Raw genomic sequence first — 14,290 nt, forward strand, 5'->3', positions numbered from 1 at the left:
GCCACTGGTTTTCAATACATTGTGTTGGCGGCAGAGAACTTCGAGAGAGGTTACTTGTAACTCGGTAGGAAAAGGATTTGGCGATCTCTAGCGATTGTAGCCGTTCGACGTTGTATCTTCTCCCAGCACCTCCCTGTCTTGCCTTGGGTCTGGAAATCCGAAGTGCTACAACGAGGTAGTGGTCCGAGTCGATGTTAGCATCCATAATCCTGGAAGCGTGTCTGGCGTCGATCGCAATATGGTCAATCTGGTTGACGGTAGACTGATCTGGAGAAGTCCAAGTTCCTTTGTGGATATTGAGGTGTGGAAAACGCGTACTGGCTACCATGACGTTTCGACCCGCAGCAAAATCTATGAGCCTGAATCCATTGTCGGAAGTGTTGTCGAGCAGGCTGTTCTTCCCGATTATTCCACCAAAGATGTCTTCCCTTTCTAGCTTGGCATTAAAATCGCCCAGGACTATTTTAATATCGTAGCTAGGGCACTGCTCATATGTTTTGTCTAAGAGCTCGAAAAACATATCTTTGGTGTTGTCGTCTTTCTCTTCTGTGGGGGCGTGCGCGCATTTCAAGCTTATGTTGCCGAATTTAGCCTTGATGCGTATGGTCATGAGGCGCTCATTGATGCACCTATAGCTCAAGACTGCTTGCCTAAGTCTGGCTCCGATGACGAATCCGCATCCAAATAAGCACTGTTGGTTTTCGTGGTAGCAGTCACCATAGTAGATATCGCAGTTTTTCATCCCCTTTTAGCCCAGCCCATCCCATCGTATTTCCTGGATGGCGGTGATATCTGTTTTATATCGTTCTAGGTGCTTCGCAACTATGAAAGCTTTTACGTGGCCAGGAAGTCACCCCGACGCACAACCCCCAACCTGGAGGGCCAGATCCTAAGTATAACTCCAAGGATGGGGAGCCGGATAAAACCGCTCCTTACAGGCCTGGGCTCCGAATAAGTCGAAGTAGCCCTATAAGGTGTTCACTAAGTAGTTCAATCTTACTAGAACTGTAGACGCCACCGTTGATTCCATCTGGGGAATTCCTCCGCTGCCGTCTGGATAAGGAGAGGTGCCTTAGTGGAAACACCTCTCGCCACCTCTCTCGTTTGTTGCCCCCAAAAACTTTCCACTGGGGTTGGAACCCAATCTCCAGTTGAGGTACTAGACACCCGATGTTCACCGCGGGGAGGTGAGAGTAGGAGTTGATAGACAAAGGTTGGTTTTAAGAAAACCTGTGGACGCTTGTGTCCTCTTGAATGCACATGTCTACCATTTGAACATCATTGCATTCTGCTAAGTATGAGTTTTATGTTGATTATATAATTTTAAGTCGTTCAAGGCTGCATTCGTAATAACTCTCGTTAAGTGGTTAAAACCTTACTTTTTTCGTTTACATAAATAGGTATAATAAAATATTGTGGATATTATATTATATTCATATTAATGTTTTTGGAAGTCAAAATGTATTACTTATTTATCTAATAAATTAAAATATTTGTTATTTATGTTGGATTTTTCCCAGTCTTGATGGCCTAGAAAATGTATTTCCATCTAATATTTTTTAAAAATTATCTTTAACTTTCGAATATTGTAGAGGGCATTGTTTTTAAGTCCACTAAGAAGTAGTAAAGAAAGAATAATACAAAACTAATTTTCAGTTATTGTTTGGCTTCATATGGAAAACATTAATTTCGCCCGAATGCGATTGAAACAAGAAATTAAATGATACGCGAAATGGTCTGTCAAAATATATACAAAAGTAAATCGTTCCGAATAAGAAATGTCTGAAGGAATAATCAGCCAGATATCTATATTCCTTCGTATAATGTTTAATATTTATCCATAACTTCAAATCTACTTAAATAAATTATTTTTTATCGGCTTAAAAGTTTAAGAAGTTACAATTTACTTTGGTTTCCCATCGATAACAAGAAGGAACATTATTTATTGTCACAGTTAAACTATGTACATTTTATATTGATTCATATATTATTAATCATTCATACGTTTTTAAAATAATAACAATTATTTATTAAGACTTCTGTATAAACAAAACTCGAGCTATAATTTTGCTTAAAAATATAAAAAGAAAATACAAAAAAAAAAAACTTTAACTCATAACAAAATGTTTCATTATTTTTGTTCCTATCTATTTCTAGATTTTGTGCATCTCTTCTTCTAGCTTGCTGAGCTTACATATATCGTCGTTACACATCATCTAAAGATTTTAGGCATTCTTCTTCGCACGGTGTCCAAAAATAGAACTTCCAACACGAACAATTGTGCTTCCCATTTCAATCTGAAAGCAAAATAACATTTATCCAATAGTCAAACAGGTCGCTTTCGCATATACACATAAGATTCTAAGATTCTACTCTGTTTCATAAAACTATTTATGTATTTTGTTAAATGTAGAGAAGATGAAAAACGATTTGATATTTTTATTGCTTCGATACTTACTGCTTTGTCGAAATCATCAGACATTCCCATCGAAACCTCGACCGCCGATGGATCGAGTTTTAGTTCCTCGCAAACTTTTCGGTGACATTCCATCAAGGTTATGAAGTCTGGGTTTGGTCCTGTGGCATAATCGTGACCAAATTTACCAATAGTCATAAGACCATCTACTTGCAGGTTCTTAAGATTCTCCGATATGTGTTTGTAAAGGCCAATTGCTTCTGATGGAGTTACGCCATTTTTTTCTGTGAAGTAGGAAATCATTTCGTTTGTTTTTAATTTACATAGTTAGAAAAATTATTCAAACAAAATTTTTTCGAGACCTGGATGTTAATTTATCGGAAGGAGTTAAAAATGGTATGAACAATGGAAGTCGATATCAGCCTAATTGACAGCCACGTCAATAGTTAAAGCACCATATCTTCATGAAATTTTCTGTCGAAATTTTGCGGCTCGGTAAATTTTATAATTCTTTTCAAAGGGCTTGAAACTACTGAGAATTGGCATTGACTCTGTCATTCATATAGCTTCAAGAAACAAAAAAGTCCAAAGGTGTTAAGGCACAAGATTTCGATACCTTCTAAAATTTGTGAATAATTTTTGGTGGATTAATATGGTGAGGAAATTTGTCTTGTAAAATTATTGAGGCTTGTATCGTTAAATTTTTAGAAAAGCGTATTCTTAACTTCTCACAATTTGAAAAGATGAAAGCTTCTTAAGCGATAGTTGCCTAAATAGCTAGATATATAGAATTTAATCTTTTATTGGGAAAACACTGTTTATGAGCGTCATTGAGCTGAATGTCAAAACCATCGAAAGAACCTGTTGCTCCCAAACGACAAAGGAACTTCTATTTTCAATAAACTTTGACACATTTTCAAAGCAAATTTATATATTTTATTAATGGCAAAGATTTGATAAAATATTCAGGAAACGATTTCTTTAAGAAATTTGTGTTGTACTATGAAAAGGACAAGTCTTGCAGATTAGATTGTTATTTATTCAATACGCCGATGTTATTCGAATATACACGCTTCAACTTGAAGTAACAGTCTAAAATTTAGAAGTTTAGTAAAGTCAGCCATCGCACGAATACTCGTACACAGAGAGCCGTAACTATTTGGGACTGTTGAAAGTGCTACCAAAGCCTCTTCGTTTGGCTTATATGGTAAGGATATTTCCTTAGCTTAGAAACAGGCTTAAAGGTTAGCTTAAAGCGGCTGTCCGGGATGCAACAGGAAATACTTAGGCCAGTTTAATGGCTCATTGTGATATCACATGAATATTGAGGCTTTTTTTAAGGTCAATGATACCATTAAGTTCGTTTAGATCATTATAGAAAATGTTTCTAGGTTATTCTTTTCAGCTAAATCGAGGCATGTACAGAGAAGGTAAAGAACTGTTTCTTCCTCTTCCTCGTCCAAACAGCTTCTGCAAAAGTCTGAGAATACGCATAACCGCGTGGCGTGCTTTCCTATTACACAGTGTCCGGTTATGGTACCTAATATTGAGCTAGCTCAATCCTAATCATTTCCTTACCTTTCAGAATGATTTTCTTAACATCAACTGACTCCTTACCCTATCTCTTCCTTTCCAACCACCTCTTATCTTTATTGGTCTGGATCTAAGGTGTTAAACGACCCGTGCCGATGATCAGCCTGGCTGGGGGCCCAATTCAAAAAATAGCTCAGTCTCTAACGGAGTATCCAAATACCTGGTGACCTCCAGATTAACTAGTCTTATCTGTATATGTGAATCTCTGTATAGACGGACCTCTTTTTCTTCGCAACGCGTGGGACCAAAAATGAGTAATTACAAAAAAGAAACAAAATTATGAGACCGGTATCTCTTCAAGACCGGGCGGTAGTTTGGCGTCAAAGCCTGTTGCCGTATCTCCTGCGGCCAACACATAGAAGGGAGTAGTGGCAATCCATGAAACCTCCTCTGCTGTTGGTAGCAACGAGAGTAGGAAGGAAGCGATACCTAATTCCAGTAGCGGAAGGGTTGTGAATAATGGCTCTACCACTACAAATGAGAGTACATCCAGAAATGGAAAGGGGAAACTCTTAAAAAGCCTATAGACAAAGGCGGCGAGCTGCGAAAATCCTAAAGGCCTCTGGTGCATCATTGGAGGCAGAAAGGACACCGCAGCAAACCGCTCACGTTGAATGGGCAAACAGTGTTCTTGCTGCAACAAGGACCAGTAAAGACGCTACCTCTAAACGTAAAAGGTCTCTATTGAGGGGCCATACCAACTCCAAACGACCTCGTGTGCACAACACCAGCACTCCCTTCAATCCCATCAGGAAATAAGCCAGTTTCATTGACGTCAAGAAGGGAAAAGTCGTGATTGCGTTGATTGACAGGAGCGATGGTGATGGCACAATATCGGCTGATCGTTGGTAGTTGGTCAAGGTTAAGCTCTCAGGTGGCTTTTTAAGCATTTTGAGGGATCTTCCAGGACCACTTCCTTCCATAAGCGATGGAGGTTGGCATCAAGGTCATGTCAAACCCATGGTTTGTGGCGACCAGAGGTCTTGTGACTTATACAAGTTCGCTGTCAGCCGTCTAGGTGAAGTTTGGCCTGGTGCGAAACTCGAAGTTGTCGCTAAGGAAGACATTCCTAGCAGACCCTGGATACCAATCAAACCTGCTGGTATTGAGGACATTCTCGACATGGTCAGGGTTTGCAACCCGTCCCTTCCGACGCATAACTGGAAGATAGCCAAGCTATAGGAAGTGAAGGGTCTTTATAGGAGTGACATTGTGGTAATCAATAAAGAATCCTTGGCTCCTCCAGTCCTAAACGAGGGCTCCATAAACTATGGCTTCGAATCCACTAAATATTGAATCTATAAAAAAGATGAGGTTAACGCGAAAAGCGGGCCTCCAAAAACCGAAGGTGAACTAGCGGTTGGTGAACCTGGGACGTCGTCTTCTCTTCTAACAGAGGGTGACGATGCACCCTTGTCCTCTCCAATCGCGACTGCAACCTCTACAAAAGTCGTAGACAGTCCATCCTTAATGGAGACTGAGGACGACCTTAACATGATCCTTCTGAGCGAGGACGAACTTTTGGGTTCATCCTCAGACTCAGAGGATCAGAACAAAACTATAAAGGCCTCGGCCTCACTTCTTCTCCGTCTGGCAAGAAACGGGGAAGACTAGGTCCTGATCCAAGAGCCATGGATTGTGGGATCCGTTGTTCGAGGACTCAGCACTCCTGGGTACTACACACTGTGTGTAACAGGTAAAGGTGAACCTAGATCTTCCATACTAGTGAAACGTAGCATTAATGTATTTTTACTCCACCGCTTCAGTAACAAAGACACCACCGTAGCTAGGCTGGAAAAAACCAAAGGAAGTTTCTGGCTAGTGTCGGTGTATCTTGGCCATGACCACCCTCCCTGGAAAAACCCTGGAGAAAGTCGTCGCTGAAGCGGAAAGGCAAAGGATCCGCCTAATTATTGGGAGCGATGCTAACGCTCATCATACTGTATGGGGCAGTACGAATATCAACGACAGAGGTGAGTCTCTTTTTGATTATATTCTTGGTACTAACCTCTTAGTAAGTAATGTTGGTAATGAACCAACCTTCATAACTAAAACTCGGCAAGAAGTCTTCGACATAACTCTTGTCTCAGATAGTATACACCATATGATCTTGGACTGGAAAATATCCAAAGAACACTCGTTCTCTGATCATAGATATATCCAGTTCAATATAAATGTGGATGATAACCCGAGTCCATTGACTTTTCGAAACTATCGGAAAACTGACTGGGCTTCATACAGGAACTCATTACAGAGTTTACTACAACCTGGACTATCTAGTCCTTCCTCTAACGCTAATGAACTTGACAACAAAGTCAATGACCTTACATTAACTATGAATAGATCGCTAGAAATTGCTTGTCCACTTATACACATAAGAGGAAAGAGCAAACCCTAATGGTGGGCCTCAGAGCTTGACTCGCTCAGGAAAGAATGCAGGAAACTTTTCAACCGAGCCAAAGCTGCAAGACTAATCTCTCATCGGGACTCTTACAAAGAATCCCTAAGAATCTACAAGAAGGCACTAAGGAAATCCAAGCGATCTTCTTGGCGATCCTTCTGTGGCATGATAGAAGAAACTTCTGAAGCCTCTAGGTTACGGAAAATTCTTTCAACTAATCCAGCTATGCCAAGCTGCTTGAAAAATACTGACGGCTCCTGGACAAATTCAAGTAATGAATCGCTGAACTTACTATTGGACACTCACTTTCCTGGTAGTTCTCTTACCGAAACTTGCAACAGTTTTATATGTCCAAGTTCAAAAACAACATATCCACAAGGTCTGATCACAAGGGACAAGCTACAATGGGCTCTCAACAGCTCCAAACCATTTAAATCTGCAGGACCCGATGGAACAATACCAGCCGAGCTACAAAAGACTTCTGACATAATTGCATCAATCCTTGAGGTAATTTTTACCAGCTGTCTTTACCTGGAGGGAAGTTTAAGTTGTTTTTATACCCAAACCAGGTAAACGCTCGCAAGTCAATCCTAAAGATCTACGACCTATAAGTGTATCATCATTCCTTCTTAAGACCCTGGAAAGATTGATTGATATCCATTTAAGGGCACGTATCGATACAAGACTTCTGTCTTCGTCTCAACATGCCTACTGTAAAGGTAAATCGGTGGAAAGAGCGTTCCACACCTTAGTACGCACCGTCGAATATTCCCTCCATCATAAAAAGTTCACTATGGATGCTTTCCTTGACATCGAAGGTGCCTTTAACAACGTGGATACATCTGCACTAACATCTCTAAATGTAAAAAGTTCGCTTCGGGAGTTAATTCATTTAATGCTGACTAGCAGAATAATTAACTCAAAACTGGGCAACTCTTCTGGTAGACGATTCGTTAGTAGAGGGACACCGCAAGGTCCTGTTCTATCCCCTCTCCTCTGGAACCTAGTGGTAAATGAAATCCTAACTAGTCTGGATGCGGAGGGTTTTAGAGTGATCGCTATGCGTTGCTATAGCAGTTTCAGGAAAGCATTTTAACACCTAAAAGAACTCTTACAAAATGACTTGGACAGACTAATACTTTGGGCTGATCGGTGTAGACTGGGTGTTAACCCACACAAAACCGATCTGGTCTTATTTTCGAGGAGATACAAAATTCCATTTGTCAACCCTCCCCATATTAAAGGAATCCAATTATAATTCTCGGTCGAGGCTTAATACCTGGGTCTTGTCTTAGATTAAAAACTAAATTGGAAACGCATCGTACAGGAAAGATTCAAAAAAGCTACTGGAGCTCTCTTTTCTTGCAAAAAAGCTACCGGTAATAAATGGGGCTTACAACCCAGAATCACGCATTGGCTATACACATCGGTAATCAGACCAATTTTAATGTACGTTGTGGCAGTATGGTGGACTGCTTTAGAGAAAGGAACAAACCGTGATAAATTAAATAAAGTCCAACTTTCAGCTTGCCTATGTATAAGCGGATCACTTCGCACGACCCCATCTTCGGTACTGGACACCTTACTCTACCTAACACCTCTTGACATATTTATAGCAAACAAATAGCTGCAGGCTCTTCTATTCGCCTCAAAGCTTTGTCGCAGTGGACTAACAACAACATTGGCCACTCCGTAATTCTTAGGTATTTAGAATCAATTCCAAAGCACACAGACTACACCATCCCCCAACCGCAATTTGACAGGAATTTCCAGATTTCTGTACCTCCCAGATCTTTTTGAAAGGATAGGACATTCTTGGAGGATAAGTCAATCGATTTTTATACAGATGGGTAAAAAACAAAAGAAGGGGTTGGTGGAGGTGTATACTCTGAACGACTGAAATTAAGTTTCTCATTCCGCCTTCCAAGTCACTGTTGCGTGTTTCAGGCAGAATACTGTCAATCAATCGAAGACATAAAGGACTCCGCAAGGCTCAGCAAAGTTTTATCGAAGGAACATTGTAATCCTTCATTTTTAAAAAAGCCTGATGGAACCTGGACAGCCTCTCCAGCTGAATCTCTTGAGCTACTGATGAAGACGCACTTTCCGGGTTGCGAGAGTGATAACCCCGGATCGCTTGAAACCACAGAGCTAAACGTAGCTCATATGGAGCAAGTCAATTCCGTTATAACCAGAGAAAATATTTTGTGGGCCATCAATACTTTTTCTCCATATAAATCCCCAGGCATGGATGGCATACTGCCAGTTATGCTTCAAAAGTTGCATGATGTGGCAGCACCATGGCTGGAACAAATTTTCAAAGGATGTCTCCCTCTCAAACATGTGCCCATGTCGTGGAGACAGGTCAAAGTAGTTTTTATACCGAAAGTGGGTAGGCGAGGTCACGAATCCGCGAAGGATTTTAGACCAATAAGCTTAACAGCTCTTGTGCTTAAAACCTTGGAGCGCATTCTTGATTACCATATTAGAGAAATCCTAGTTGGACGACTTCTCGAAAGCTCTCAGCATGCTTATCTTAAGGGCAAATCTACGGAGACTGCCCTCCATGAGGTAGTTATGCGTACTGTAGAACAAACAATCCATTATAAAGAATTTACTCTTGCCACCTTCCTAGACATAGAAGGTGCTTTTAACAACGTCCTTACAGAATCCATAGAAGAATCGCTCGTTAAGTTCGGTGTAGAAGACTTCATTCGTGAATGGATTATTTCCATGCTCAGTGGTAGGAAGATTCGAGCCTCTTTAGAGAGATGTGGAGTGAAGGCGGTAGCCTACGCGGATGATTTGGTGCTATTGGTGTCAGGAAAGTACACCTCTGTGATTAGTGGAATCACGGAGTCAGCTTTGAAGAAAGTTAGTAACTGGGCCAAGAGTTGTGTACTAGGATTTAACCAAAGTAAAACTGAACTGTTGCTCTTTTCCACCAAAACTAAAGTACCGCCCTTCACGCTACCTCGACTCAACGGTCAAATCCTATCATTATCTTCCAGTGCAAAATATTTGGGAGTTATACTCGACCCTAAACTAAACTGGAAACTAAATATTGAAGTACGGGTTAAGAAGGCCTGTGTTGTCTTCAACGCCTGCAGCAAAACTTTCGGCAAAAAGTGGGGACTTCAGTCGAAGATGATTTTATGAACGTACACAGCCGTAGTACGCCCAATCTTAACATATGGTTCGATTGTGTGGTGGCCTGCTCTTAGCAAATCCTATAATATTAATAAGCTAAAGAAGGTTCAGAGAACAGCTTGCGTGGGCACCACAGGGGCCATGCGTACTTGCCCAACGGACGCCTTAAACGTTATTTTGGATCTTCTACCAATCGACCTTTTTATTAAATACATAGTTTCCTGCAGCGCTATTAGGCTGAAGGAATCAAATAGCTGGATGTCAAAACCTTATGGTCACAGCAACACTACGAAATTAATTCCCTAAGATATTATCTCGGTAGACACTGACTACTGCACTCCTACTTTAAACCTTAGTAAGGGTTTTAAGGTATTTTCCCATCGATAGAAAATTGGGAGGATGACATCGTGTCGATAGGTTTCGACACAACCATCTTTACTGACGGCTCAAAGATGGAGTGCGGAGTTGGTTCTGGGAGCTTTTCTGAGTCCCTTCATGTAGCCAAATCCTTTAGGCTTCCTGACTTTGCTAGCGTTTTTCAGGCTGAACTGCTGGCAATAAGGGACGCATGTAAGATACTTAAACAAAACCCAAACCAAAACCGAAATGTGGCTATCTTTACAGACAGTCAGGCAGCTGTCAAAGCCATTAACTCGGCCATATCCTCATCTTAATTGGTTCAGCAATGTCGCGATGAGTTTGCGAGCCTCAATATTAACCTCGGTGTCATCCTGATCTGGGTTCCGGGCCATAGTGGTATCGTGGGAAATGAACGGGCTGGCGAGCAAGCCAGGCAAGGATCGGCCCTTCATAGCTCACTTGCGGAAATGGTTAACATTCCTCTTGGTCATGAAGAGTAAAATCTTTTCTATCTACCAAACTGAATCAAACCGAAGGTGGAGCAATTTACCCAACTGCGGTTTGTACCGGACATTGGCCTATAGGAGTTCATGCAGAGAAGTTGGGTATCTCTTACAACACCTTTTGCCGTAGCTGTAGTGACCAAAGAGAAAGTGAAACCATAATTCATTTCCTCTGCAAATGTCCTGCTTTGGCAAACACCAGAATGAAATTCTTTAGAAAAGCATTCTTTCAAGAACTCGATGAGTTATCTGAGACAAAGATTAGAGACCTAATCTTTTTTCTCAATGTGACAAAATGGCTCTAACATAATCGCTATGAAGCTTCTCTATCAATCTATCCCTTTTAATCAAAGGTCAAACGAGTTTTTGGTATCAAAACGGCGCACTACAGCGCAATTGGATCTCAGGCTAGGTTGCCTTGAGATCGCCATTTCTACCTACCTACCTCAGGCGGAAGTTTTGGCGATAAAGAAAACTTGATATCCATATCTGATTTCTATATTTTCTCAGATAGTCAGGCTGCTATCAAATCTCTGGACTCTGCCTCTACAAACTCTATAACAGTCCATAACTGTCAATCATCTCTAATCCGGCTTTCATACAAAACAACAACATTTAGGGTTCCTAAAATAAATAAATTGGGGGCTCAACAGTCCGTTGAGAACTAGGGCCTAGTGTCTTACAACTCTCAACCATTCATGTAGGGAACCTTCAGTTTTAAGCCGAATCCGAACGGCTAATTTGAAGATTTGTCAATTCCTCGCAAAAGGCAGTACCCGTGAAAAAAAAACTTCAGATGGCACAGACAGGAATTGAACCCAAGACCTCTGGCATGACAGTCAGTCATAGACAGGATACTATGTAGGCTTTCTAGTCAGCGAAAAACTGAGTCTACTATTATCGGCTTTAAAGCTGGAGCGAATGGATATGCATAATATTGACGAACCTACAGAGGAGTCCCCTAACGAAGAGAAAAAGACTTACGCCGAGTAAATCGATAGGACCATCAATGTCTGTCCAAGTTATGATGCAAAATTCATTCTTGGAGCCGGTTCGCAGGCATCACGCAGGCACCAATAGTTTGCATGAGAACAAATGGTAGAGATCGATGGAAGCATAGAAAAAAGATTTCTTCTAATTCACCTGATATCACCTGAAAATGTCACCCGTAAGCAATTAGACCAAGGCAGGTTGCCATACGAAGGCGTTTCGACTCAACACGGACACTCAACGCAACGAGAATACTAGCAACGCCTTTAGTTATGCGTTAGGGTTCGTAATGGGCCAATATGCCGGGCGAAGAAGACAAGTGGACACGTATTAAAAATCTTGTCATTAAGAAGGTCGATCAGAGAATTGTTGGCTTTTTGTGTGAGAAAGGATGATTCCGCAGACGCTGATACTGTGACAAAAATTATATTTATAAGAACCTAACTTACCACGATAGCACCAAAAACCAAATACCAAATACCTCTTTAATAAGCTTCAATTAAGATTCGCAAATCTTAGTTGGATTTCATTACAACCAAACAAAGATAGACACATTTTAAAATGCTTTATACCTTCTTCCCCGCTTGTATTGACTTGCACCAGCACCCTCAGAGGTTGTTTGTTTTCCTTTTGAATTCGTTCCCAGGCAGAATTCAATGATTCAGCTATTTTCTGGCTATCAACAGTCTCGATCATATACAAATTCGGTGTGTTCAAAACCTTAAACAAACAGAAGCAATAGTAAAAATAGTTGAATTACATCAATTTACACAAGACTGATAAGAATTAAGTTACTTTATTTATTTTGTTTTTCTGTAAATGTCCAATGAAATGCCAGCAAATGTCGGGACACTGAGTTAGAATCTGTTCATTTGCTCCTTTTTCAATTAATTCCTGAACGTAGTTTTCACCGAAATGCCTTTGGCCAATGGAGTAGGCATCGATGATCATTTCGGCGGGCTTTGTTTTACTCACAGCCACTAGAAGAGGCTTTCGAGATGTGATTTCCTATGAATATTACAAAGATTTGTTATCAATTTTCTTATCATTGAATTGGAATCGTCTGTTTTACCTTTGATCGATTAGCATAAGTTTCATCGATTTTCTTCAAAATTAGATTTATTCCAGCTTTCACATCAACGTCAGTCATGATTCTTTTTATCATTTATGTGATCACGGGGATGATAATAAAATAATTAAGAGATTTCTCTAGAAAAATGCTTTTATCAAACTGAAAAACAAATTTTATTATGAATTCTTGTCAATTTCTGAGAGAAGACACTTAGAACTGTCAAAATCAAATTGTCAAGAAAAAATGATGGCTGCCATCGCCGCGGCTGTGTTCGTTGTATAGAGACAAAAAGGTTTGTTTCATTCGTTGACCAATGTTCGCACTTGGTTTGTCGCCTTTCTATCTGTTTCACTGATGAAGTGCTGAAGTTAAATAAAAGAAGATTCAATTTTGAATTGAATTTCCGTTCTAAAATCACCTTAAGATAGTCGCTGATTTAAAATAGACCATTTGTGTAGTTTGTTCTAAAATGAGATCTAAAAGTTTATTTTATTTGAAAGTAATTTGATTAAAAGTGTGTTTTGGTAAGGATTTTGGTTTGTTCGAGTTTCTTCACTAGATAACAATAAATAACTCTCTGTCAAAAAACGTAAAGCTAAAACTAAGAACCCATGACCTGAAATGACTCACGTTGATAGGCAATAATGAGAGTTATAGGCTTTTCACACCAATCCCAAAACCTGGTTTTCGGCAAAATGTTTTTGAAAACCCGAAAATCGTTCACACCGAGCATTTACACGTTTTCATTTGACATTTAAATTTGTTTAACACCGGCTGTCAAATTTTGTAATGATGGAAACAAATTTTGAGTAAAAAGTTTTGTTCTTTTCAAATTATTTGTGAAAATAAAATGAATTCAAATTGATTTTAACGTAACACTAGCTCGTCTAGAAAAAGAGATTCAACTGAAATTCTGGGGACGGGTGTAATGGGCTCACGACATGAACCAACAAGAACTACAAGCTCGTTGGCTGCAGCTATTCTCTTAGTTCACTTCAACCGGTCCAAACAATTCACTAAGGAGAAACTAATTGTGTACAAAATAAATCATAGAATCAACAACAAACGAAACTGTTACAGTAAAAACTCATTTTATTTTAAACATTTTCTACTTCTTTCACAACAAACTTAATCCAAAATACTGAGCTTATGACCATTGCTTCTGTTGGCCAAATGTGCAACTTATAGGTGGGGTTGAGAAGATTCTGAACGATTTCGGAATGACCGGAGTAAGGTTAGGTTAGGTTAACGTGGCTGCGGATTAAAAATCCACACACTTAGGCCAAGAGAAAGGCCCATTGTGATACCACATGAATCTAGAGAGTTACTTCTTACTAGTCGAACCATTTTGAGCTTTTTATAAAGCGAAGAAGATATTTTATATCCTTTTTAGCTTTTTAGGGATTATCAAAAGAGTAGTCCCCCAGATGAAGTTTGCGTCTGAGTGAAAGAGCAGGGCAAGTGCATAGGAGGTGAGAGATTGTTTCCCCTTCGTCTTCGTCCATACAGCTCCTGCAGAAGTCATTTGAGGCTACACCAAGTCGTATTGCGTGTCTGCCTATAAGACAGTGTCCCGTAAGGACACCTATTAGGGAGCTAATATGAAGTCTGCTTTGAGATAACAAGTCTTTGGAGCGCTTTAGGTCCAGTGAAGGCCATATGAGTTTTGTGGTTGCGTTGGTAAGTTGTGCCACCTAGAATTTGCTATCGCATAAGCTGTTTCTTTTAGCATAAGTTTACATGTAGCTATCGGTATAGTTATCTTCTCCCTTTCAGGTGAAATAGGTATGAAGGTTCCATTTTTA

At 40.2% G+C, this 14,290-nt stretch overlaps 1 protein-coding gene across 1 annotated transcript; it reads right to left on the minus strand.

Annotated features, from left to right (window-relative positions):
- Nucleotides 1–1,968: 1,968 nt before the first annotated feature.
- Nucleotides 1,969–12,697, minus strand: LOC129942405 (pyridoxal phosphate homeostasis protein). Its single transcript, XM_056051319.1, has 5 exons — nt 12,486–12,697; nt 12,209–12,421; nt 11,986–12,133; nt 2,459–2,700; nt 1,969–2,297 (listed from the first exon to the last, which is right to left on the minus strand). The coding sequence occupies exons 1-5, from the start codon at nt 12,576–12,578 to the stop codon at nt 2,226–2,228; spliced, it is 768 nt and encodes a 255-aa protein (XP_055907294.1). The 5' UTR covers nt 12,579–12,697; the 3' UTR covers nt 1,969–2,225.
- Nucleotides 12,698–14,290: the final 1,593 nt, after the last annotated feature.

This window comes from Eupeodes corollae, chromosome 1 (assembly GCF_945859685.1).
Source record: "Eupeodes corollae chromosome 1, idEupCoro1.1, whole genome shotgun sequence".
In the NCBI taxonomy this organism is placed as follows: Eukaryota; Metazoa; Arthropoda; class Insecta; order Diptera; family Syrphidae; genus Eupeodes; species Eupeodes corollae.

What these genes read in the sequence shown, in the direction of transcription:
- LOC129942405 (XM_056051319.1), bottom strand. Translation starts at nt 12,578, where the DNA reads ATGATAAAAAGAATCATGACTGACGTTGATGTGAAAGCTGGAATAAAT. An exon ending in CTTATGCTAATCGATCAAAG is followed by an intron (nt 12,422 to 12,485) that starts GTAAAACAGACG and finishes TAATATTCATAG; the next exon opens with GAAATCACATCTCGAAAGCC. An exon ending in AGAAAAACAAAATAAATAAA is followed by an intron (nt 12,134 to 12,208) that starts GTAACTTAATTC and finishes TGTTTGTTTAAG; the next exon opens with GTTTTGAACACACCGAATTT.